At 44.8% G+C, this 27,208-nt stretch overlaps 1 protein-coding gene across 1 annotated transcript in view; it reads right to left on the bottom strand.

Moving 5' to 3' along the window:
* Positions 1-1,333: 1,333 nt before the first annotated feature.
* foxo6b (forkhead box O6 b) overlaps positions 1,334-27,208 on the bottom strand; it is a 45,437-nt gene continuing 19,562 nt past the window's right edge. The window contains exon 2 of the mRNA XM_085792274.1: positions 1,334-5,697. Coding sequence (XP_085648400.1) covers positions 3,997-5,697 — 1,701 coding nt within the window. The 3' untranslated portion in view covers positions 1,334-3,996. The remainder of the gene's footprint in view (positions 5,698-27,208) is intronic.

The raw sequence follows: 27,208 nt of genomic DNA, 5'->3' as shown, positions 1-27,208 counted from the left end.
TGAAAATGTGTGAGAAATGTAAATGTGAAAACCTCATGAGTCCTGGTGGTTTGCTTCTATATATCTCTTTCTAGTGTCTCTTATTCTGGAGCTATGTTATTAGTATTATTATATAGCCACCTCCCCCCCACATGACAAACCATCATCCTCCATCGTCTGTAGTTGAGCCACTTTTCATATTCAAGATCACTACCTCACAGAAATTATAGTTGTGTTGACAGCTAATATATCTTCATGTGTTTCAGGGTGTTGTGCATCCCTGAAAACAATCAGAATGAGTGTAAACATACCGGTGTTGATAATATAGCATGTCCAAAATAAGTGGTCTTGTGGTTCAACTTACCTTGTGTATGGGGCAAATTGAGCAGGCCCCCTCCTTCCCTTCCATCCAACTCCCACCTCCGTCATTTACTCCATACTCCACCTGTCCAGGTTACAGGTGAACACAAACTGCTGGGTCCTGCTGCTGACACACCAACTCACTGAGCTTTGGAGAGTTTTGTGATAACATTTCATCTTGTGAAGAATCCCTCATCTTTCTCTTTGAAAGTAAAACTTGGCCTCACCATGAACAGCTTTGCCTCTTCTCAGGAACTTACTGTACTTACTGTAATCATATAGAATCTTGATTTAATGATTGGGACATATACAGACTCAATAAGTTTATTGCAGTGTATGGCTCAACTTACCCCACAGCTACCATATTGACTTTCTTAGTCCTCACAGCTGAAGTGGTTGAATTGGTTGAACAATTCTCATGAAACTTATGATCGACTAAATTCACTTGAGGGTGAAAAAGGTTTTTTTTTGGACAGAAATGATAAACCATTTTACTCATGTGGTTCTTACCTTCACAGACTCCATGAAATGATGCCTTCCTCCTAAATATTTGGTCACATGCTAAATTATTCTTATGGTTTCCTAGCAACAAGGGGTGGCTCAACTTGCCCCTATGCTCAACTTACCCCAGTCTCCCTTGTTGCTTGAATTTGTTTCATCTGTTTCCATGTGTTTCTCAAGTTGCAGTACCATGAGCTTTCTGGGCCACCGTACCTTGGCAATACATGGAATTAGCTTGAGGCTTCTCTATAATTGCTTAATAAAGCCAATGTTCAGCCCTCTCTATATGCGCCTGTGCAAAATGAGCATCCACAAATGGAGGGTGTCATGTGCACAGGTTGTTACTGTAACACTGAGGCAACTTTTTATGGTCTCAATTAATATAATTAACTTGATTGTGGTAGTTTTTTTTAGTTTGTAGCAGTGCACCTGTGATTATGAAATAACCGAGACACACAAAAAACCATCTATGTTCGTATTTGTTTTTATTTTTACGGTCACCAGATGAGCAGATACATCATTTTAGAAAAGAAATTGATATTTGCAAAAAAATTATAATACAATTTTCTCAATATAGATTATGTACAGAATGAAATGTAGTCAAACTGAAATAGCATTCTGCCTCTTTGTCGTCCAGAAGACAAAGCGGAGGGAGGGGGGGGTGGGAGGAGTGGGGGGGGTCTGAGCGGTCCTGCATAGACCCATCTCCCTAACCAATAAATATAAACTGTATATATTATGTATGCTGCACTCAGCCAGGCATGGACAATACCAGGGCAAGTTAGTTCTCAGCAATATTCCCTTAATCAGTTCTTGTACATCACTGTGCTACACACACACACACACACACACACACACACACACATACTCTCACACACATACGCACGCCCATGAGAAGCTCAACACACAAATGCACACAGGCCAGAGAACAAATTACAGTTGGGTCACAACAATGGGCCATCTTAACTCATGAAAAGGAAAGAAGAAAGCAAAAGAAATGTGTATGGAAATACCCGTCATTGTCCTTGATCAGGAGGGAGAAGTGGCTTTCTGGTCAAAGCTCGCTGGAGCTGGCTGAGTAGCACTTGACATTTGGCCTGATTCAAACAGCCAATTCTACAGAAAGCTACCGAGCTGGAAAATCTCTCCCAGTCTCACAGATCCTGCCTACTCATCTAGCTCCCTCCCCTCCCATTCAGCCTCTCGCCGTGTCTGTTTACCTTTCTTCTCTCTCTTGTTCGTATTCTCTCTATCTTAAGTGGGACAGGTGCCAGGATGAGGATTGGTGATTGCCCCCCCCCCTTTTTTTTCCCTGTCTTGCCCTTGTGGGAATGAAGGAAATAAAATGCACACGAAAGCTTCCTATCCACGCTGGTACTGAAAACAGGACGGACAACTGCACGATCACAGAACGAGCACGAGAAAAGACGACAGCAAAAGTAAAAGCTAGGACAGTGTGTGTGGGGGGAGAGTGGGGGGTGATTATTAAGGGGGGGATGCTTGAAGGACAGTGTAAGCACGGTGCTTGCCAGCCGCTTTACCTTGTCACTGGACACCACCTCTCAAAAATCGCCCTCCTTGAGCTGGGTGGAGGAGGATGGGGGGGGGGAGAATTATGACTTTGTGCCAATGAGCGAATACACACACTTGCATAAATCATCCATCTTGTTTGGCGGTTAATTACTCTTGTTTACCCTCCGAGTAACCTCGGGATGGGGCGGCGTGATAGGAGGGAGCCTGGGAAGGGGAGATAGCACCAAATAGTAATCTGCTGACGCTTTTCATCAGTGTGCAATTTGCAGGAGTAAAAAAAAAAGCACATAGTGGGCTTGAACCCGGGTGTTTAGTGAATTAGACAAGGTTGCCTGGGGTCTGAGGCCGGAAGCTCCATCAACATCCGAGTCTGACCACCGCCGCTCGCTATAAGCCGTCCTGGGGTCAGCGCCGGTGGAAGGAGCCCATGCTGAGGCAGCCCGGCCAATCAGAGAGCTCCTCGGGATGTACAGCAGGCTCTGATCGTTGCTTATTTCATTACGGGGAAAGCTACATAAATCCACAAAATGGAGAGGAAGAGGCACAGAGGGAATATTTGCATTTCTCCTCTCCTATCATCTCCCCTCAATGCCCCCCCCCCTCCTCCTCCTCCTCCTCCTCCCATCACCAACACCAACACCCCCCCCACCCCCTTCAATCCCTCCCCCATTTAGTGCAGAGTGACTTTAATCATCACTTTCGCCAAAACACATTAAGCTGGTGTGTCCGGAGCTGAAGAGGGAGAGAGGTGGGGGGGGGGGGTTGAAAAACACAGAGTGGCGCATTAGATTTGCAATAGTGATGCATCACTCTGGCATTACTTTGGAGATTAAAGAAGGGACGTTGCATTTCAATGGAGTGGTGCTGATGGTTGTCTGATGGATGACTGTCCTCCCGCACTGGAACAAGCAGGAAATGCCGCCATCCACCAGGGTGGGGGGGGTGGGGGGAGAAGTCACTCTGACCCTGGAGTTCCCTACCTTTCTTTACCTTCATCCCGTCACTTCTTGTCTAAATACCTCCTGTTTTTTTTCCCCTTTATCCTTAAACCTCAAAGCCTCCCCTGCGTTTTAACCCCACCAATCTGAGCACCTCTACACTGAAAGATATTTATGCAGCTGTTTGATCATGTTCCCAAGTCAAAAACAACACCCCCTTTGTAGGAGGAGATAATACTGTAAAGTGGATTGCATACATTAAACTTAAGCCAACACACAACGTGACTTTGCCTGGTCTTTGTGTTACTGCATCTGTGTAAAGGATGGATGTAAAGTGCTTGAGAGCTTAGAACAGGCAGAACGAGACTGGGAGGAGTGTAAAAAAAAAAAAAAAAAACAGAATAGGGGGAAAAAATGAAGGGCATGAACAAGGGGGTCTTCAGCAGTGGGCTCAAAGGGGGACAGGTTCAACATGGAGACAGAAGGCTTTATAAACAGGGAGGAGAGAGGATGTGGGGGTGTAGGGGGTCCCCGGGGAAACAAAATGACAATACTTAGTTTGCTCTACAGTCTCAGAGAAACAGAATCACAGTCAGTCAGTCCAAGGGTGCAGCCCACCAGGAGTCTGGCCCAGTGGGTGAGCTTTTCTGGTCACGTGTCTATACAAACCCAAAGGGGACTGGGTTCAGCCTGGCACCCAGCTCTGGTTACTGTGTGCAGGCGGTGGGCAAGCAAATGCCCCTAAGCTCATGCCCATCCCCATGCCCACGCCTTGAGACAGAGAGCCGTCAAAGTTGAAGTCCACTCCCTCCGTGTCCATAAAGTCATTGAGCAGGATGGAGTCCACGTCACAGTCCAGGCTATTGGGTATGTTCTCCATCTCCAGAGTGGCGGCCATTCTGCTGTGGGAGCCGTGCTGTTGCCCCTGGTAACCGGCGGCGTTGTTGTTGTGGTGGTAGTAGCCGTGCCAGGAGTCAGTCAGACCCTGATGGTGGGCTCCCGGGTAAGGCTGGTGACGGGGGTGAGGCGCGGACGCCAGGTGGCAGGGGTCCTGGGGAACGTCCATGACGCCGGCGGGGTTGGGCGGCAGGGACGGCGACGTGGGGAGGTGGGGGCGCGGCCCGTAGTGGTTGGAGGTTTTGAGGCTGTAGGGCTGCAGGATGTCGGTGCTGACCCGCGGGGAGAGGGCCTGCGGGTGCATAGGGTTGTGGGGATTGTGGCTGCGCATGTGACTCTGGCCCGAACGGGGGTTGTGATCGTGGCTGGGATTGACTTTGTTACCGTGCCCGTGCTCGTGATAGTCATGGGCGGCGGGGTGGGGCTTGTGGCTGTGGCTGTAGTCGAGGCCGGCTTGGTGTTTGTGACCCTGATTGTGGTTCTGGTGGTGGGTTGTGTTCTGGTCGTGGCCGTTGTGTAGACTGGGATTGTGAGCGTGCTCTTGGCTGTGATTGTGGCTGCGATTCTGATTGTGGCTGTGCTGGCTGTGAACGCCATTGGTTCCCTGCGTTATTAGCGAGTGTGTTTCCCGCCCCTGGCCCAGCACCGTGTCCTTGTTGCAGTAGGAGGGACCTCCAGTGAGCAGACTCTGCAGGGCATTGTTCTCTGAGTAGCCCCTCATCGGGCGCTGGAAGCTGACTGGCTTGTTCTCCTGGATGGTCTCCATGGGAGTATGGTGTCGGAGCATACCCAAAGAAGGCTGCCCATACACGGGCCCGCAGTAGGAGCCCTCCGCCTTAGGCCCAGGCACATAGGGGTAACTGTTGCATTTGATTGGCTGCGACTGGGGGTAGCCACTCTCATCTAGACTGATAGCCCCGGTCAGATCAGTCAGCTGGGGCAGTTCCACAGTGGGGCAGTGGCCCCCAGTGCCCAGGGCTGGGGAACGGGTGCTGGTGGGGCTGGGGTACAGTCGAGGGGAGGCCGAACAGGACAGCCCGCCCTCCTCCGGTTCATCGGCCTCCGCCTCGGCCAGGATCGGGGACAGGCAGCCACTCAACGTGGAGGCAGAGGAGGAGGTGCGGGAGTGGAGATCCGTCCAGGTGTCATACTCCTCACCCCCCATGCCCACACCTCCTTTCCCTGCTGGACTGCCGTGCTCTGGGGAACCCTGTAACGCAGGTCCGCCCCCCTGACCCGGACCCTGACCCTGACCCTGACCCTGACTCTGTCCCCGTCCGACGCCCACAGCCCCCGCTCTCTTCCGGCTGATGCGACCCTTGGTCTTCAGGTAGCGGGTGCCGTTGTCTATAGTGGCCGCACGCCGTCTGGGTCCCTTCCCCATCTTCCCACCTTCGGGGTTCAGCATCCACCAGGAACTCTTCCCCGTCCCTTCGTTTTGCACCCGTATGAAGCGACTGTGCAGGGACAGATTGTGTCTGATTGAATTCTGGGAATTGGGACAGAGAGAGTGGGGGAGAGAGAGACAGAGGAGGGAGAGAGAAGAAAAGAGATAAACATTAACACCCAAGGGAACATTTAGGGTTAAATAATCATTTCTTGAGAACACAGAGTCATTTCAAATTATGACCAAACTATCAAGGCTGCACGGCAAGTGAGAAAAAAGATGGATAAAGAAAGCGAGGGAGATGGAGGGGAGAGCAAAGAGGACAGGGAGAGTAAAGGACCAATCGATACCTCCCCTGACCAACCTCTCTTCTCCACACGCGCTCACCGCGCTCACTGAGTCATAATATGGACATGGGTGCAGCCTCCACATCAAACCATCACCAAGGTTACAGAAATGAATCACGCAAGGCAACCCAATCACAGACAGCCTGTATCGATTGCAAGGGCCTCCAAATATGAGAGCCTGAGATCCAGCCAGACACGGGGAGGGTGGGGGGGGGGAGGGAGGGAGCAGGGCGTGATTTGGCAGGAGAAGATCTGGAAGAGCACCAGAATGAAAAAAGAGGCACTCATACACGGGGTTGGAATAAGATAGAGGGAAAGTAAACAGGGAGGGGGGTGTGGGGTGGGGACATGCGCTTTTAACTAAACCATAGGTCAATTAACATAACCATACAGTACGTAGGCAACGATGGTGGATATCATTATGACGACGTCTTCCTGTGAGTAGCTTTGAAGGGGGACGGATCTGGCAGTTGTGGGCGAGCATATAGTAGAAGAAGGGAAGTAGGAAAGGGGGCGGGGGCGGGGGGATAAGCCTCTCCAGACCCCTGTTTAAGTGTCTGAGTGACGGCTGTATAGTTAATCCAAGGCTCCGCAGCAGCATTTGAAGCCAGTGCCAACCTGGAGTGAGTTGATGAGATCTAAGCCTGCCTAAAGGAGAGCTTAGCAGGGATACACATCATCTCAGCTGGCCAAGTTAGTTTAAGTACAGCATGTTCATCCAAATCTTTCCTGTTTGTGTCATTATTCACACTTTCTCCAGCTTTCCTCACTTTCCTTTTTTCTTTTCATTTCCTTCCCTCTCTTTTGCTCTTTTTTTTTTTAGTTCTTTTGGGAGAAACGACCCCCCCCCCCCCACCCCACCCCACCCCTCTCCACCTCACTCCCGATTACCCCAACCTCTACCACCATGCACACAATCACTCACTTTTCTTTTTCCTCTCTGGAGATATCTATCTATTTCTGCCTTGTTTATTACCTGCACACAGCTCACAATCTCTGTCTCCTGATATCTGGAGCCATTCTCTATCTTCATTCACTCCCCGCCTCCTGTCCAATTTTCCTGCTCCCAGCCCCATTCATCTCCCTCTCAGAGTCCCAGCGTCTCTTGATCACGACATTGCTCATTCTCTCCCTCTCTCCACATCCATCCACTCATCACCTTACGCAACTTCCAAACCCCCACCCCACCCCCCACCCCCATCCTGCCACTCTTTCATTCATTCACTCACACTAAAAGACTAGCATATGTATATACAGTATATGTATAAAAAAAAGGGGGCAAGTTACATTTTGCCCTTTCACATAATCTATACAGTGTGTATATATGAATATATATAGGCTATACATACTCTTGTAGCATACAGAGCTGCTGGCTGTGAACTGGGCAGCTCAGAGAGGTGACAGTTCTTTGTTGTTGCAGCTTAATATGAAAATCACAACATCCAGAACAGCAGGTAATGGGTTTCTAGCAAAATGTTTACAGGGGGAATTCGGCTTTAAGTGGGTTTCAGATCAGCCTTGTATCTTACTATTCACACACACACACACACACACACACATCCCCTCAGCATGACTCCTAACAGGTAATTTCATCCCATCCTCCATTCAAATCACGTTGCTTTGGCTAGACTCTGTTCACAGACATGGAAATTGGATAGGAGTGATTTTTCAGCCGTTCAGAGGGGTCCTCTCCAAAAAGAAAAAAAAAACCGGGTCATTCTAAAATGCACGTGCTCAACGTTTGGCGACGAAACAGACCCGACTTCACTTCTCAGCTGCTCGCACACCACAGAGCTCAGACTTAATCAAAGCCAAATTGAACGATGACGCTGTGTGAAAGAGGCCGCCGGTGGAGGCGACCTGCATCAGGTGATCTGAGAGCGGCGCCCTGACAGGTTCCTCCTCAACATGACAGCTCCGGCTGGGCGTAGCCATGGCAACAGAGTAAACCAAAAAGAGAGAGAAATGAAGAGAGTGGAGGTGATGGTGGGGAAGAGATGGGGAGTGGGTGGGTAGGAGCTGGGGGGGAGGGAGGGGGGAGGCGGTGTTGGGTTGATGCTGTTTGATGCTGCAGGCAACTCCAAACAGCCTTTTATCTGAGTCTGTCAGATTCCTGCTTCCAATCCACCAGGGAGGCTCAATCACCAGCAGTCCCAATGCCTCGCTACCTGTACCAAGCTGTGATTAGCAGTCGTGTGTGTGTGTGTGTGTGTCTTTGTCTGTGTGTGAATAGAGAGAGAGATCTCCTGCTCAACTACCAGGGCAACAATTATACCACAACTGCGGTTCCCCTTCACCTGCTGATACATTGTACAGTGCTATAATGTGGCAGCTCCCCTGCATTGTCCTCTGAAAATAATACCATTAAACTCTTTTAAGAGACTAATATGCTCATTTTTGTAATGAAGTTGCTAATAGTAAAAATATGTACTCTAACCAAGTAATGAATATGATTTCTAATTGGCCGCCTCCTTAACTGATCATAGGAGCACAACACCACTCCGATGAATCATCCACAAATGGGGAAAAGAGAAATGAAGCTGTAAGAGACCTTTGTAGCTTCACATCTCCTATTTCACGTGTCTCTCCGGAGCTGTAGTACAGATCTGTGAACACTCAGAGAAACCAAATCCTGCAAGGTTGGAGCGTGGGTCCACACAGCAGGGCCTGGGGCATGGCTGACAGCAGTGACTGCTTTGTTGTGACATCACAAAGTTACAGAAATCCTAACAGCTGGTATAAAGCTCAGTTTGTGAACATACGGTGTGCATTTGACACTTTCACAGTATTAATAAAGAACCCTGACCTGCCCTTTGATCAGAGAACACGTGGACATCCACTTCTACAATATGGACCTTTAAGCTTTATATTCTGCAGTTTCACGGTAACTGAAACTGATTTTGCACTTGAAATAGACAACTAGAATGCAATTTGTCAGAACAATAAACAAAGCTAAACAAAATGTGTTATAACTCTGTTCACAACACTCAGTGTTTGCTGTTTATAATGTTGCCAGTTTGTTAGTTATGCTAAGTATACCGCAAGTATGATACAAAAGTAAATTCTATAATGTTGTGTTTTTGAGTTGTTGGTTCAACTGTTGTGCTGTTGAATCTTACTGTTACACTAATCATATACACACATCTGTAATTTTTACAACCAGCCAGACACGGCTGGAAAACCTCTCTTACTAGTGTACTAGTGTTCATTATTAAAGTAAGTCAGTGTGTTTAGGACTTATTGGAATTTATAGATAGAAACTGTCCATAACTTTCCATAACTTTGCACTCATATACAGCCTCAGTCAAGCAACAAATGACAACATTGTTAGATTCCAGTGACAACTGTGTTTTCTCAAACGGAATCACAACTTCTTCCCAGCTGTATTTACTGTTTAACCATGACAACAAATGTTCCAAAACCTTGAGGAAGCTGTAATCTTAAGTCAAACCACTGTCTTTTCTGAGTCTACCATGTAGGTTTTGGTGCCTAAACCTAACCAAGCCATAACCATAGCAGAAAAAACTTTTATTTTTGAAATCGTGATCTGCTTCAACAGTTTTGAAAGACACTGACAAATGATGATGCTTTGCTAGTAGACCTGTGAGAAAACATTCAAAGAGATGACTGGTTTTAATGTGCTGGACTGAGTCAACCCATGAAGTCATGGTAAAATTGAGGGTACAATGAGCAGCAACAATGAAACTGTCACCTGTTTCAATCCTGTGGCTGAAGACAATTCATAGCATTTGGAGAAAGTATTGTTAAAAAGTAAAAAAAAAACAAAAAAAACTTGTGGCTACATCTACTGTAGTCATAGCAGGTACCGGTCAGCTGGTCCAGCTTTATTGTGTACAAGTGAAAGGATACATGCAGTCAGACTGCAGTCTTGCTCATCACTGCTCGAAAAATATGTAGAAAAAAATAATTGATTTTTGTGTAAAAACAAAACAAAAATCATTTCACCTTTTCTTTCTTGTATTAAAGCCTGTCACTGTGACATGCTGCTGTGGAGACTGCAGAGCTTTTTACAAGTTTACCGCGATTTCAGCTGAGTCTTAAATGTTCCATTTTTATCATTGAAGTCAAAAGTGCTCTGACAGAGTGTTATTTGACCTCCGTATTATTAAAGGGTCAGATGTGTACTGCCAGAATTTTGGGGGATTTTCAAGCAGGCCATGAGTTGAACTGCACTGGGCTAGATCAAACAAATAAACATACAGTAATAGACCAAATAAACCTTTCTCAAGGATCCTCTGAAGTGTCACCATTATAATTATCATCACAACAAAACCAACAGCAAGAAATGAAAAGACCATCACATTCGCATCACATCACAATGCCATATAGCAGGAGATGCCACTGATTGGCAGATCTGATCATTCATATCCTCCGGGCCAGTTTTCAGCTGGGATGAAACCTGCAGCCCCTCAGCCCTCTCTGGCACATAGCTGGCCACCCCTGCCTCAGTGTATATATTAACTTGTCAGAAAGACTGATTCTGAAGTGAAGCCCGTTCACTCTGCTCTCAGCCTTTTGCCTTCCTGCCGCTGCAGGAGGAGATGGACTGTTACGGAGAAAACGCTTTACTGAACGAGGCCTCACATCCACACCGCTCCTCTGCAGGGAGCCTGATGCACTGTATACGCTCCAATACTGTATCTTTTATAGAACTACTGCCTATGTTTGATCTTGACACACTGCTGCATTTACTGAGTCAGGGGATGGTCAGTCCAGTGGTTAGCTAATGGCCCATGGACACACAGGTCTGTCGACACAATTCATACACTTGTACCTTCTTTTCAAAAGCACCAGGCAACAACCTCTGTTTGGAAGATTTTATATCCCTTAATGAAAACACAGACATGAGGTGGAAGTATCTGTGTCATAATCAAATAAGGAGCGTTGTTGAATCACAATCACTTTGTTAATACTTTATTGAATTGTTTCTATTGTGACGGGAACTCTCTTAGAAATATTAACATCAAATCATAACAGTAGAACAAAACATTTGCCAGATTTAAAGTAATTGGTTTTCATGAGGAAAAGAGTTTTTTCTTTCTTTTTTAAGAGGAAGTTGCATAACTGATTTTCAACTGATTTTAATGACAAGACCTGGATACATTTCCTCCACACATCATCATTATAAAACAATGGTTGTTCACATGTCATCATGTTTATTTTAATTTATTTTCATTACTATACGAATTACACGGGTCGAGCAGAACCATTTGTGGGACCAAAATGTGGGTTGCGTTACACAGAAACAAACTCTAACAGTATTTTTCCACAGTTTCCAAGAATCTTTTGTCAAGTTGCTGTAAAAAAAAAAAATGTTTGTGGTGTGCTTCTTTATGAAGTGGCCCCATGTTGCCAGATAAGAGTAATCCGCACAAACACGCAAAAATATCCTCCACATGGTCATTATAAAAGGTAAACTTAAAACGGGGCACAATATTCTGTTGCCTGGTGACACAGTGGGTTAAAATATAAAAGTACATTGTTGGTCTGAGACACAGCAGAGGATTAGAAAGGACTCCTCCAGCTTTGACAGGGGACTCTCTAAAGTACAAACTCCTGGATGCAACTCTCTGTGGAGGCAAACTGTAATTCTGTGTCACTCTAAAACAAACAGACACTTGAGGATGAACAAGTCTGAACGTTGACATAAAAACCTTTGGCACTTGGATTTGTTCCCTTTTGATTCTCGCCCTGTCAGTCATTTCCATCCTGCACTGTCATTTATTCTAACTGCAACAAAGTACCGCTCATTAGTTTGTACTGATGTGAATCTGTGCAGTTTATTTCCTGTCAAAGGCCTGGCTCTCTTTCCCGTCTTCTGTTGCTTAATGGTAGCATGAAAAGTTAACCACATGACAAATCTGAAATGTTTCACTTAGATGTAAGATATCCTATGTAGTCAGATATTTCACAATTGTCAGTGTTTTATTTTAAGCCAAGATATTTTTGTGGTGTTAAGAACTGAAAACAATAATAGTGTATTTTTTTCCCTAGAAACAGTTACAGTCCTGATGGCTCCTTAAAACCGAAACAGATATAGACACCTTCATTTATATATTATGGAAACTCTATGCTAATGCAATGACATGTAGACTTGTCTTTATTGTTACATCTTTCTTGTATTTGTATCTATATATGATTTTTTGTCATTCTAGACAGTGTTAAATGCTCTGATGTTAAATAATATCATGAACAAAAGAACATTACATGCCATTACTTAGTATTAAAGAACATGGTCTGTTTGAACTGATGTTGAACTTTTTTCTTTTTTTTTAATGTAGTATCATCCAAGCTGGAACTGAGGTTTTAGGCAAGGAAATAGGAGTTTTCCCAAAGTGTAAAATGAACTCTGCTGCTTTGAAACAGCCTGACACACAGAGAGCAGCTGAGGAGGAGAGAAAGGGAAGTTTCTTTCAGTACATCCAAATGTCTGGTGTCCACATCAGAATCACCACCATTGACTTTTCTGTCCAATTATACTTTCAAATTAACGTCCACCTTAAAGCAGTCAGGACTAATTGTACACAAGCAGTTATCTTATAGGCTAATGTCTGTGTCAATAAAGTTTTTGAGTGATTCATACAGGTATATGTTTGATTTACCCTACACCACCAGTCTGTGTGCTTAACAGTGTATCACTAATTATACAGCTCCACATGCCTTCACATACAGATTCCGAGGGGCATCCTCGTTTTGATGGTAAAAACTGGTCATGATGCAAATTCAAAGGTTATTTGTCATTTGCTCTGACAGGTCAACAACGTGTAAGAGACAGATTTTAAAATAGCAGAGGTAAAGACATCCTACTGGCCTGTAGTCCCAAAAAAATCTATTCGTCATGCAACTCAGAAGCACTTTTCATTAGACCCTGATGACATCACGAGGCCTATGTTTTCAGACTTTGGAAAGTTCTTTCCACAGCCACACCAAAGAGTACACAACTGTTTTCACAGGCACGTAGCACTCTGTGATGAGCAAATTAAGCTTCATGTGTAAAGGCAGTGAAGTGTCTCTTTAACATACTCCAGCCTGAACAAACAGAGGACGGACAGAAACGTCTGTGGTCTACTAGAGCAGAGACACAGCCGACGTCTCAGATTGTGTTAAAACTGTGTCAGACTGACAGAGGCTGATTTATACTCTATGATTTAATGATGCTTTACATTGTCAGTATTTAGTCCATCACTTACACAGAGACTTATATTGACACCCTGCCTCCAAATGTTTAGAAAGTGTGTGGCGTCTTCAGCAGGAAGCTGTGTGCCCACATCCTCCATTTCAGAATAGCAATAACAGAGCAATGGCTAATTTTCTTGATTATTATTATTTTCAACCCCCTTGTCCCTTTTTTATTCTGGGTTAGCTAGCTAACACTAATTACATCCATTGCAAATTATCCAGTTTGTGTTGCATAGCAACAAGAATGATGTAACCCATTGCACCCTTTTCCCTCTTGCTGTCTCTCTGTTCCTAGCAATTCTCTCAACAGAGCTTTGTGTCTGAGCAGAGAAAAGCCTCCATATTAATTCTACAGACCAACTAATATCAAATATATATATCTGGACCTTGTCAAACCAGACGTTTCAGATGTTGAGATCAAATCAGATGTGCTGTTTTTGAGACTTCTCAGTCCTCGGTAGCACTGTAACACACACACAACGCATTTAAACATTTTTCAGAATTTGATACATTCACCTCGATGTGCACGCGTTGCGCACCCAGACTAACCCCCCCCCCTCTCCCTTCCCAACCCCCCCACCCACCCACCCACCACCCCAAACTGGCAATCATACTTAATCCCTCTCCAGCCTGAGTAATCCCCGACAATCCAAGGCTAATCCTGGTTAATTCTGGGCACTCCTCAGCTGGGTTTCACCCTGAAACCACAGAGACAGGGTGGGGATTGGTCGGATCATGGCGACCGAGGGTGGGCGCGGTGTTGATAGACATAATTGGTCGGGCAGTTATTGGAAGCCAAGAAAAACAAGCACAGGTTTTTATTTTGCGGGTCTTGAAAAAAATAAATCTGGATTGACCCCAACATCTACGTCACGTCACCGGTCCTGGTAGAAAACATGTTTTTCAACCATGAGTCCTGTGTGTGTTTGCATGTCCACACTGACACACGGGTTGTATCACTGTGTCAGACATGAGCTGGAGAATAGATTAACCTTTTTTATTGAAACGTAAAGGAAAATAATAATAATAATAATAATAATAAAAAAACAGGAGCAGAATGTACAGTGTGATCCATTCCACTGCTGTAAGGGGCTTCTGAGAAGTCATTAGCTTCTATTCAATCAGCTCTACCTACCCAAGCTCCTGGCTCAATTCTTCTTAGTGGCTATTGATCCTGATTCCAAAATGAAGCACTTAAGACGCCTTGATCAAGCTGCTGCTTAATCTAGCGTTAAGGAGATTGAGACCTTTTCACCTCGTGTCTCAGACTTATTACTTTGGCACAGTGGTACAGTGACAGTCAGGGCACACACTTCACTGTCACAGCTTCAGTTTGGGTTTTATCGTCTGTTTAAGCCCCTTTGGTGCAGAGCAGGCGGGAGGAACACTTTTACTCTCTGCCATTTTGAAAAAAAAAAGCTGTCAATACACACAAAGCCAAGAGTGTTAATGAAGCAATATGTCACTGACAGGGGATGGATGGGGATGCTTTGTTAAAAAACAAGGAGGCCTCCGGTGTTTGCACGCTCAACTGTGTGCCTGTTCAATTGAGTTTGCACATGGAAACTGCAGGATATGTGTGTTTGAACTGTTGGTATACTCATGAGAGCGTGAAAGCAGAAGCAAAAAGGAAACTGATTTACCTTCTGCTGCAGCTCTGTCAGCAGTGAGACGAGAAACAGGTTGCAGAGGAGTTCTGTTCATGGACATTTTTATAGGCTGCTTTTACCTCTCTATCCTCACAGGAGAGGAGCCTCTTGGAAGGGATTCTTTAGAGGATTCAGGAGAACATCATGTAGTGGATTTTATAGCGCTTTCTGCTTCGTATTTTAAGGAGCCCACCTCTAATTTATGACGCATTGCATGGCACATTCAAGAGGAGGGCTGTGTTTTAAATTCCATACAGCGCTCCATTAGATGTGGTCCGGCACAATCCCGCCGAGTGTTGCAGGGATTGTTCTACACCGCCTTGTTGAGAAGTGGTGGGACTAGGCAAAGCTGTTTTCTCCCCTTGCTCAACCATTATTTATTAATCCATTTCACACAGCCAGGAGTCATTATGCACGGTCCTGTCAATGGGTATCTCTCTATGCTGCACATTTATTTGATAATAAGCAGGAGTGGGGGAGAAGATAAAAGCGCTGACTGCGTTCATTGTGGAGCGTTTTCTGCAGGCGGGGAGACTTAAATGAGAGCAGCCAGGCTCTGTGTGGGAATGGGTCTCGTCTGCTAAGCCTGTCTGGAGGCAATCGATGGAAATTAGTCAACGCTAAAGATTCACTTCCTGTGACTGATGTCACGGGCAGCGCTTGTCTCTTTGAAGGGAAATAAAGAAGTGGGAGGCTGAGGGATTAATGGGGTTGGAGAAGGTGTGAGCATGCGGAGTTTGGGTGGGAGCTAAGCTGGGAAAAAATGCTTTTCTTTATGCCGACTGCAGGACAATAATGGGTCAGAGGAATACAGTGTAGCCATGCAGGGACAATAACACAGTTATTTATATATATATATATTTGTGTATGTGTGTGTGCTGCCTATATGTGCACTCACATTTTCATAATAATAGTGTGCTGCTATCTTTAAAATATCACTGAGCTACAAATACTGAAATATTTAATAGTTGTAGCAGTAACTGAAATACTCCAATTTAAACATGTTAAAATGGCTTTTAGCCATATACTGTACCACCTAGCAGCCTGAGAAATGATTATGTTAAGAATAGTTTGTGTTGTAAAAATATTTTAATTAAAGACTGAATGCTTTATTCAGCGGCTTATAACAAAGAAGTCTTTGAAAACAAGTGAAGAGCTGCGTGTGTAAAGTATTTTTAAACTGGTGGTTGTTTGAGTCATGACCATGAACCCAATCAAAGAATCTTTGAAGAATCCTCTTCTCTCTGTGTGAAGGAGGAATCATAGTGTTTGTCGTACAAGTGGCAGTTTCTGCTGTACACCGGCGATAGCTGTGACAAAATGATCAGAGTTAGTGTCTCCAGCACTTGCACCGGGGCCGTCTCCTGAAACGTGCACCAGTTAGCTTCACCTCAAAGTACAGCTGAGGGACTGGAGCCAGCCCTGAGGCGACAGAAGGCCTTTCACTCCCTCTTACTCCCTGCGGAGCTGCACAAGCTCGCGGGGGAAGACAGAGAGACAAGGCAGAGAGAGGGAGGAGAGAGACGGGCGGAGAGAGGCAGGGAGCGAGGCGTCGTCTGGGGCTAACCTGAGAAAGGTAGACGGGGAAGAGAGCCCGGGGGGGCCAGGGGCGGACAGCAAGCCCAATCCCCAGCGGAGAGGCCTCTAATTGGAGCTGCCGGCCTGCCGAGGCAGCCTCTCCCTCTGCGGACGGACATAAGGAGTGAGTGAAGGCGGAGAGCCCGGGGGCGGGAGGAGAGGGCAGATAAAAATAGAGCCGGCAGATTAACGAGCATCTGAAAGCAGGGCAGGGGATCGGAAAATCCTCCCTGCGTGCCAGAGATGCCCGGTCCTCAGGCCACAGTCAGCTCTGTAAAGACTGATGGACCCAGAGTGGACATGAGTGGTGCTTCCTTCCTGTTGGCTTTGCATCACAATCACCAGGGGGGGGGAACACTGCTTTGTCCTGCTCCAGGACTCTGCTTAAATTTTAATGATGTTCTGTAGTAGTCAATTTAGTGGGCAAAAAAACATCTTGCATCCCCGTCTTTATCTTTGTATTTTGTTTAATCACACTCGTTCGTGTGATATCGCAACTGTACAGTGCGTTATTCCCTCTTTAATGGTTTTTAGGGAAAATTTAATCAGTGAAAACAAAAGAGCTGTTTCCCCTCTTGTCTTTTTGATTTTAGCTAGCATAGAGCTCTGCTTTGGATTTCCTGTCCTGTTTTTGGTTAAACCTACAAGCTAGCTGCCCAGTGAAGCAGAGAATTAACAAATGACCAAAAGCCATGTTTCCTCTTGTTAGTAACTCTGTTAAAAGTTAAGAGATGCGAGGAATGCCCACTCACACCTGGTTGTTTTGTTTATAGCTGCTACCTTAGTGTTTCAGCTAGTTACCTTACAGGAAAAGAAGCGTGTTTGTGTTCGCTGTGTGAACTTTCATCATTTTAAAAACAAGGTCAAATTCCATTCATCTTTATCTGGATTTAACTGTATTTTCTACATTATCATGCATATTTGATGAGGTGAGCTTCTGATGCAATGCTTAAACAAATGGCTGCCTAATAACTTACTGTACTACTATACTGAAAACAAGTACAAAAAAGATTCCCTTTCATTACAAGAGCTAGCAACAACAATTAAAGGAGTGTGACACCTAAACCTCTGACTCGCACTCATAAGAGGAGTCACCTCCACGGCTCCTTCTCCTGGGAGCTTTTCACGTGCCAGGTGGAGCCTTGTGACACCTATGGGAGCCAAAAGAGAAGCTGAGAAACAGGCCTGATCACACCTGCCATCGGAGTCTCAGGGGATCACCACCCACCTCACTCAGCTGTCACATCCATCCGCACGCTGACGCCGTACAACACCTCCAACAAATGCACAGATCCACAGTTAAAAAAGCTGATACACGGGAAGGAACACGGGCTTCGACAAGCCGAGCGGCACTTCATATGAAAAGCAAGAGAGGCCAGATTGACTTGAAGAACTACAGAGACAAGGACATACTCAAAAACACCAGACGCTGCCACACACTGTGTTGCTGATAACAAGCGTTTCTTATATTCAGATAATTCAAATAAGTTCAACCTTCATGCTTTCCATAACTTCAAAAGCTTTTCCACGCTGAATGCTGCAGCCTTGAGTGAATAATAGACTCCTGAAGAAGTGGTGATCAACTTTTCTTAAAGTGTCTGTACCTCAGTTATAGGTTAGTTTGATTTAATCCAGAGTAGCGCTGACAAACCACTTAATAAAGACCATGAGTATTCACTTTGTATTTAATAACCATTATAATGTGTAAAAAGGGGAAGTATTGTTGAATATTCAGAGCCTGAGCACCTTTGCTCTCAAAGTGCTGCTTGATTAAAGTATCACACTCCCATCTTGAAGTTACTACTCCAGCAGTGAATGTCACCCGTCTGCTCAGATCACATTGCCATTTTCTTTCACTTCATTCACTCAGTGTGATGTGTCAGCTGGATTCTGTTTGGGAGAAGGTGATCTTTTATTTTGTTTTTCTCTCTAACCATTAGTGACACTTAGGCCATTTTATTGTACTACACATACAAACAAAGGTAGCTGTAGCTGTAGGTTTCCTCCATGCTTATCATTATAAATGTGGCATTTTTTTTTTCTGTAGCTGTCAGTGTTTCCATTATTATATTTCCTGGCTCTAGGACAAGAACGATGACTCTTAATCCTGATTGGTACGGTGTGAACAGCTGCCAATCTCCAGTATAATAAATTGTGGGCAACATTTCAGAGATGTAGAATCAGGCTCATTGAAGTGCAGCCCCTAAATAGATCTGGTTGTGTGTGGTACTTACACAATCAGTATATTCCATGTAATACATTCAGATCAAGAGAGCAGCAACAACCAGGCTGAACAATACGTAATACTGAGCTGGCACTGAAGAAAGTGAATCTGAGGTAAAGTAAATTTAATGTAATTTAAAAATGTCAAATCTGTTTTGAATCAATTTGAGTTTGTTGAGGGAAAAATCTCATTAAGAATAATAAAGTAATACAGCCAATCTTCTTATGTTATCTATGTTATCTTTACTCTTTTCCATTCAACACCATACACTACACTACCCATCAGCCATTCTGGTTAGTGTAATGTTATGGGGCCTTTCATATGAAGTGTAACTTGAATCTAAACAACAAAATTAAGTTCATATTACTTACTTAAATTAAAAAAGTGAGCAGTTTAAAGAAATATTAATCTCACTTGATCTACATAAATAAATGATGCAAAATGTTTGCTCAGTTTTTTAAATTTTTTATCAGTTAACTCAGCAAAATGAAAAATAGTTTTGGCCATGAAACGAGGCATCTTGCTCTTTCTCTCTCACATTTCCTTAACTGTTGAACTCAATACACACTACATAGTGTAAACACTGTGTAATGCTGCAGATCAGCTGTTGAAGTCAAACAGAGCCAAGTGAAGGTGTACTTGTGCATAGGAACAGATGGAAGCACAACAACACAATAACTTATCCCCCCCAAAAATGTGGTTTCACAGGAAAGGGCTGTTTGACAGCAAATATACACTTCAGCTCTTCTTTTGTGGCAATTTTTTTTTTTTTCTGCTGACCCTGTCCACAGCAGGACATCACTCAGCGATGTGAACGGAACGGAACGGGAACGGGAACGGAAACCCCTATGTCAAAAAAACCCACAGCTATCACTTTAACAGGCGACTCATTTCAAAAAGTCTGACGCTTCAACAAACTGCAGGAATCCTCACGGTGACTTCTGATCAGAACATTAATCACAACAAAATACATACACAGATGTGTCCGTATCATATTTCACCGCAACCTGGGTGGTGTCTCTGTTCATAATGGATCATCATTAGTTTCATCTTTAATTGCTTCACAGTAACCTGATACCCGGTTTGGGCCCCCCATGGTAATATCCAAACAAGACAGGAATAGTAATTACAGCTAATTCACAGCAATCAGACAGGACACTCATTGTCTACAGGAGATACATTCTTTTTGGAGATCTTCTTGAAAAACTGTGTCGAGGTAGATTTATTTTCCCGGAGATCATTTCTTTTGCCATTTCACAGCGTCTCAATTTTTGAGAACTTAAATTTCTTGGCTCTGGTCTGATGCGCTGTCCTGAAGAGCCCATTTTGAAAGCATTTTCCTAAAAATCACACCCTATTCTGTCCTTGGTGTGTGTTGACTGTGATTACTCCAAGATGAAGCCTATACGTTTCCATTCAGAAGATGCTCAGATGTTAGAAGCTGAAATGAAATTGATGAGCGAAGACACGGTGAAAGGGATGGGGGGGTGAAACATAATTCCAGGTCATAAATGCACCAGAACTTCTAATCCTGAACTATTAATTGACATTGGAATAGAAGTCAAACAGTCTTTAACAGTGTGCATATCACCCGCGCAAAGACAAAGCCACATAGGCACACACACACACACATACACACACACAACTCGTGCTTCTCCAGCATGGCATGCTGGGCCGGCTCATTACTACAAAGCCAAGCTACTAGTTGCTAAGGAGACCTGAGGGAGAGGGAGGGTTCCTGTTGCCATGGCAGCAAGCCTGCATCCTGCCAACTGTCTTCCCCCATGAGACCTGACCATCGCAGACAGAGAGAGAAAAAGAGATGGGGAGGAAAAGTGAGGGCAGAATGGAGTGAGGAGAGAGAAGGGCTGGAGGGAGGGGGGGGGGTTATGGTTAAGATGTTGAAAGGGAAGGACTTGCCCGCGAGGCATCGGGCTTGTGGGAGAACCACAGAGACTGTGAATGCAGGGGGAGAACTGATGGGGTGAGAGCAGGAAAAGAGGGAGATCTTAGAAAAAAAAAAAATTTCAAGCGCCAGAGGAGCTTTCCCATGGCTAATATGGTCTCTGCATGGCCAACCACAACTAGATCCAGGCATTGACAAAATGACGTTAAGTACCAGCAAAAACCCAAACCCCTCCTTGACTCCCACAATCCCCCCGCCCCACGATGCCACGCATGTCCCCGAGTGAACCGTCTGCCTTCTCTGCTTTTACTACGTGAGCCCGAAGATCTGACAGAGCTTTTTGGATGAGCGTTCGCAGGGCCCATCCGTCATGGAAAAGAAATCTGCTTTGGTGAGAGAGAGCGTGGTAATGAACGACGGGTGGAGAGGGAGAGAGAGAGAGAGAGAGAGAAAGTGACAGAGAGAAAAAGAAAGAGAGGCAGAGCATCTGGGAGGGATGAGCAGGGAGAGATTAAACTGATTGGGGAGCGCAGGAGAAGGGCGAGGAGGAGGTCATACGAGGAGAATGAAGAGAGAAGAAGTCCTCGGTCTCGAATTCAAATTAGCTTTATTGGTTTCCAAGGACACTGAATTGTTTCCATCCTCCATCTCTTCCTGTTTGTCACTGTCTCTCCCCCCCACCGCACGTCTCCGGGTCTTTTCCTCTATTTCTTTTTCTCCCTCGGACTTCACTGACTCTTATTAAATCATTCTCTTCATTGCCCAAGACTGATTCGTCACGTTGAGGTGTACATGTGTGTCAGGGGAGCTATAATTGTGGAGCTACAATGTATTAACGCCTAAAGCTCTTACCTCTCCGCGGCACTCTGCACTCACTGGAGCTCTGCCTCCTGCTCTCAACCCAACAGGTTGAGACAAACCCCTGAATGTAAGGTCGTTTTCAGGTCAGGTACAGCAGAACTCCCACTTTGTTGCAAAAGGTCTCCGATTATGGACCGGTTCCCAGATTTTCTAATAACATTTGATAATGATTTTTTTTTTTCTTCTTTTTTTTTTCTCTGTCCAATTTGATTATCAAAAGAGTACGTTCATGTTGGAGAGTTATGCAAAACCCTACGGACTCTGTTGAATGATGTTTTTCAACATCTAATTAGTCCAGTGTTGTGAGAATATTGTCTGTGTTCAAGGTAAAGTTAAGGTTAGGAAGCTCTAAATATGATGGTGGATACTGTAAATCATGCACTGCCAAACTGATCAACAATAATAAAAAATGGGGACATTATGCCTGTGTGTTATATTCCAAGTACATAGTAATACCCAGTGTGGAAGAGAAAGAGGCTGTGTCGCTTTAGCCTGGTGAGTGGAGAGATGGCTGAATCAAATATTGGGTTAAGGCAAGTTCAACATAAAGTTTTGGGCTAGAACGGAGTTCAAGAACTTTCTCTGACTGTTTGAAACAGTGTAGCTTTGGTTCTGGGTTTGGTTCTGATGTACCAGTTTTTGTGTGAAATAGATACAGTAGATTTGTATCATTAGGGGCGTTTCCACTGCAGGAACTTCGGGGTTGAACCGCCCCTAGAGGACCATCTCCTGGAACTTTTACGGGGGCTGCACGAGGGGGCCGTTGCTAGGAATTCTGGGCCCCCTTAAAGAATACTAAAGTGGGCCCCTGACTCTTCCAGTTTTTTTTTCTTAGACTACGTGTGTATTATCATTTTTTATTTAGCCTACTTTGTTTTGATGCTAATGCAGCATTACTATGAGTATTAGTCAGGGTCTTATGCAGAATAATTCAGTCATACAAAGATTAGACTACTGGGGTGTTTTGTGGGTCGCTGGGCCCCTAGAATTATCATCACCTTTCTTCCCTATACAACGGCCCTGGCTGGTGGGGCTCAAGGTTTACTCGGTGCTGATTGGTTTGACTCAAAGTGGGATGTGATGCTAGCCTCGCGTCACAAGACTGTTAACTCCGAATTTTGTCTGCATTCTGGGTCTGGTCTTCTAGCGGATCCAGAAATCACCAAATTCACCAAAGTAAAAGTGTTCACCAACATAAAACTTATAAAATAGACAACTTGTAAGTACAATAAAAGCAAATGTTAACTTAATGGCTCGGGGACTTTCTTGTAAATTATATTCCTTAAATTAAAAAGTTTCAGCGCATTTTATTAGCTTGGTGCTTTTATTTTGACGGAAAGGCCTGTCTCTCTCGCTCTGGATCTGGTTGCTTACCAAAACAGCGAGTCAACGGCCCCAGTGACATTATTAGAAAAGCATCTACACTGCCGGAAAACAACAACAAGAGCAGTAAAAGAACAACTGCCACACAATGATTTTGCAACGATCAAAACTGTTATGCAATGTTTACATGATGCAAACTTTTTTTTTAAATTCAAAAGCACACAACAATTAAGTTTGATGATCGAAACAGTTGCACATTGCGTCGCCTCAGGAGACTGGCGGGTCCTATACAGGTCCTACTCTTTGTGTGAATGTGAAGGTCCTGCCTCTTAAACTTGACCAGGTCAGCGGAAACGCAGCTATACAGTGTAAACAGAGTAAACTGCACTCTCACATCATAACTCCTATAGACACATGTTTACATTCCTCTCTGGTTGTCTATTGACTGTTTGCTGGGCTGGTTAAACAACTCACCTGGACAGAATGAACACAAAGCAACAGCCGATGTGGGTGTGAACAGGTAAAGCAGGCGATTTAATGAACTCCATGTGGTACAGTCAAATGCTCCACTGTTGCAGTTTGTGGTGTTGCCACGCAACATGTAATGCCTCGTTGGCTAGTATAATGTACTCGTGTTTGGCGCTGGTGTGCTGCCGTACCTAATTCAAACAACCAGCCACCACAGCAGACGGGAGAGAATAAAAAACAATGAGAAACAGAAACAGCATTCGTATTAGAACTGCATAAAGACTCGACTGTTGTTATTGTTTCCTTTTTATCCCATCCCAGTCTTACTGAAGAATGAAATGACCCCCATCCCTCAGGAATCCTGTGACCCTCATAACACTTAGAGAATCACTCAATAGTGTGACAAAGCGAGGTCCATGAGGACATGAAGACAACTGCGAACCAGATCCCGCCACCCAACATCGCCGATGGACCCGACGCTCCACCACTGAGCAGGAGATGAATACTTTCTGAACTGCACTGCTCAGAATGTCACATGTGTTTACTGTTTGTGTGTCTGCGTACTGGTGTCTACCTAAAGCTGATCTATTTGTCCTTGGAGGAAGCAAAATGGCAAAAAAAAACAAAAAAAAACATTTTGAGTGAGGTTTGGGCTCCACAACAGGCAAAACCAGTCAGGTTCAGTTGAGTTCAACTGGGTTCAACTGGGTTCGGATCTCAGCTTGAGGCCTGTGCAGAACCCTAACACACAGACACACACGCAGCACGGAGAATATTCCCACATACTTTTGCTTCCAACCAATTTCGTGCAATGTGCAAACATGCTGTAACTGTCCCAACCGATTCAAAGCACCCCGCTCTCTTTCTCTGGTTTTGATCACTCGTCTCTCTCTCCCCTCTTTCTCTCTTTCTCTCTCTCTCTCTCTCTCTCTCAGTCTGTTTCTCATTGTGAGGGAATGTGGCGTCTGTCTCATTGTCACAGACGCTGGGAAACATGAAGCCTCATCACCCTGATCACCCTTATCCTCGTCTGATGCTCTCCTCTTCCCTCCTTTTGCTCTGTCTCACACACACACGCACGCACACTGCACAGACACACACACACATACTGCACAGACACACACACACACATGCACACACACTGCACAGACATGGCTTTATTGACTTATTCATGCATGGGTTTGTTTCGGGGGCAGAGCTCCTGTCTGCCAGTCTGACAGACACCCTGTGAACCCTCGAGACTCCCCTCCCCATCTTTCCCTCTCCACACTCACACAAACTCACATCATCCCATCCTCCTCCTCTTCCACCCCTGAACCCCCCCACCCCCCACCCCCCCTCCCCTTCAACCCGAGCATGGCACAGGGAGTACTCATAGAGCAATCGGGGGTTCACTCAGGTTTCTCCTCCACCGTTTCCCTCCTCCTCTGTTGTTTCCCTCCTCCTCTTCACTTTCTACTTCTCTTTTCTCTCCGTGCAGGGGAGAAGGCGAAGGTATGCCCACATTTCCCAGAACAAAGACAGCCCAATTAAGTCAGTTTGAGTTAAGGTCTGTGTGGCAGAGAAGGATTGGAAGCGAGGAAGCTAAAGAGAGAAAGCGACGGCGGAGGAGCGAATGATGAGGAGAGGGGAAGAGAGAGACAGTCTAACGAAGAGGGAAAAGAGGGGGTAAAAAAAAAAAAAAAAAAACTCGAGAAAAAAAAGAAGAGCGCAAGTCACTTTGTAGCGGAAGCGGGTCGACTTCGTTTTTAGCTCCTCAATAGGAGACTATGAAATATTAATAACTGCTCCAGCCATATACTTCAGAGGCCTATGGTAAAACTTAAAGTCTAATGAGACGCCGCTCATGAATTGCTAATGGAGATGCTGGAATGTGTGTGTTTTTTTTGTGTGTGTGTGTGTTTGAGTGTCTGCACATGTGTGTATGTGTGGTGTGTGGTGTGTGGTAGTGAAAGGAGGCGGAGGGAGGGAAGAAAGGGGGGGTCAAGCTGGTAGTTGTGGGGAGAAGGCGGAGCGGGGTAGGGGAGGGAGGGAGGGGGGGTAAAGCAGAGCGTTCTGTCTTTCAAAGAGAAGACGAGAAACTTCATTAGAGGCTTGAAGTTGTTCCCGCTGCAACATCTGAGCGGCGACGCGAGAAGTTTCTCGACTGTTCCTGACGGTCCGACCGCAGCTTACACAGTCTGTAACCGTCCTGTTAATTGAAGCAAAATGAAAGCAGATTTTTTTTTTTTTTTTTTGTGGGTGTGTCAGTGTCAATCTCTTGTAATTATAGTTTGGTTGATCTTTGGAAGACCGAAAAAAAAAAAAAACACCACAAGAATGAAATGTTGCTTGCTGCTTACATTTTCAAGTGACTATAAAAATAAAATTAAAAAAATCCTCTGGTTGTCCGTGCAGCAGGATATCACCACCCATCATCAAATTTTGTTCCTAGGCGACATCTAGTGGTCGTAGTGATAATGACAGGAGCAACAGTGACGTAGCGTAAAGAGACAGAGATGAAATCAGGTCGAGGATGGATGAATATGACACAGGAGGGCAGAAAGTAGAAGTGTGTGTTTTGTTTTTATTATTAATGAGCATTGTAATTACTGTCGCCATGACAACAAAAATGGAGTCATATTGACAAAGTACTTTTTCCTTTACCTGACCACAGAGTTTTGACGCTTACACCTAACCAAGCCGTGGCTGATATTATAGTAACCATGGTGACGAAGGTCCAGTCCTGACAGTGCCACAGGAACTCAGTTCAACCATCTTGCCGATAAAGACCTGAGCTGAAATCATAAAAACTAACGAAGTGTTTAAGACACTAAGTTACACTGAGTTACAGAGGATTGATGAACTAGTGAGTGTTACCTGTACAGTAGCCTACATATGACTTTACAACTGTAGCCATACACTGTACTGTAGGCCTATGCTTAGTGTGTAAATGACTTGGCTGTTAATGACTCAGCAGTAATGCAGATTTTTCTAAATTTGACAGGCCAAACCCTGCCCTCATCAATGCTGCATGAAAGTATAAACTATCGCTAAGTGATTTATTAATAAAGCTATTAATTAGAACTTACAAAGTCTATATATGTGGTGCATGGAGTATGGAACAGGAGAACTAAGAATCCCTGCTCCACGTCAGCATGCTCTGTGTCTGTGTGTAGCTCCCGTGTTGGTCTCCAGCCCAGATATTTGGTATAGCAGTAAAGTACCTGGCCGGTACTCCTGGTCTGATCTGTGCCAAAGCCAGCAGGCCTCACAGAGCCTTGCGTAACTGTGTGTAATGGCAGGGCTGAGCCATCAGCTGGGGCCGTGTGCAGGCTGGGACTGAGGGGAGCCCAAGGGTGTCGCCCTACACCACAGCGTTGCTTACTGACCTCATTTCTTACTCCCCTGAAACTCCCCTGGCAGGGAACTGATGCTGAGACGGCGCGGCCGGACCGAGCCAAGCGTGCTCACACACGCCGATGCCTTATCAAACATCAAACATACTGTTTTCAAGTGATATAATAGATTGATTACATATTTATTATGGAGTTGATCAATACCGCACTGAGTATCTGGGAATAATGATGAGAATAAATTACCCTGAATTGATTCAAATAAGCTATTTTGATCAGATTTCCATATGCATGACTGTTTATTATTAGTATGGGCCAATTAGTAATTAGGAGCAAAAGCAGCGGGAGAATACAGCGTTAGTGCCTGAGCAGAGTCTAATGAAAGAATAGAAAGATTTTCAGTTATTATTTCATTAAGAAAGTAGGCTACATCCACAGGCTGCAGTCTGGACGTGTTGCTTTCTGGGTTTTTCTGCCTCTTTCTGTCTCCAACAGGCTAATGTGTGTTTAAATGCATATGAAGCTGGGAGAAAAATCTCACCTACCAGTGGGATTTTAAAATGGTTTGATCAGTGTTTGCCATCAAAACTCATATGAATCAAACCTAGGAACTGGGTAGAGGAGGTAAAGTCCAACAGAGTTTGAGACATTTGAAGCTAAATTTAAAATGATTCAATAAAACGAGATGAATTAGTCTTTTTTTAAAAAGCCGGACCAAGGTA

This window comes from Trachurus japonicus, chromosome 11 (assembly GCF_045865225.1).
Source record: "Trachurus japonicus isolate A0001 chromosome 11, Traja_1.0".
Classification (NCBI taxonomy): Eukaryota; Metazoa; Chordata; class Actinopteri; order Carangiformes; family Carangidae; genus Trachurus; species Trachurus japonicus.
Note: the sequence above shows the minus strand (reverse complement) of the source record. Positions and strands in the feature narration are given on the sequence as shown.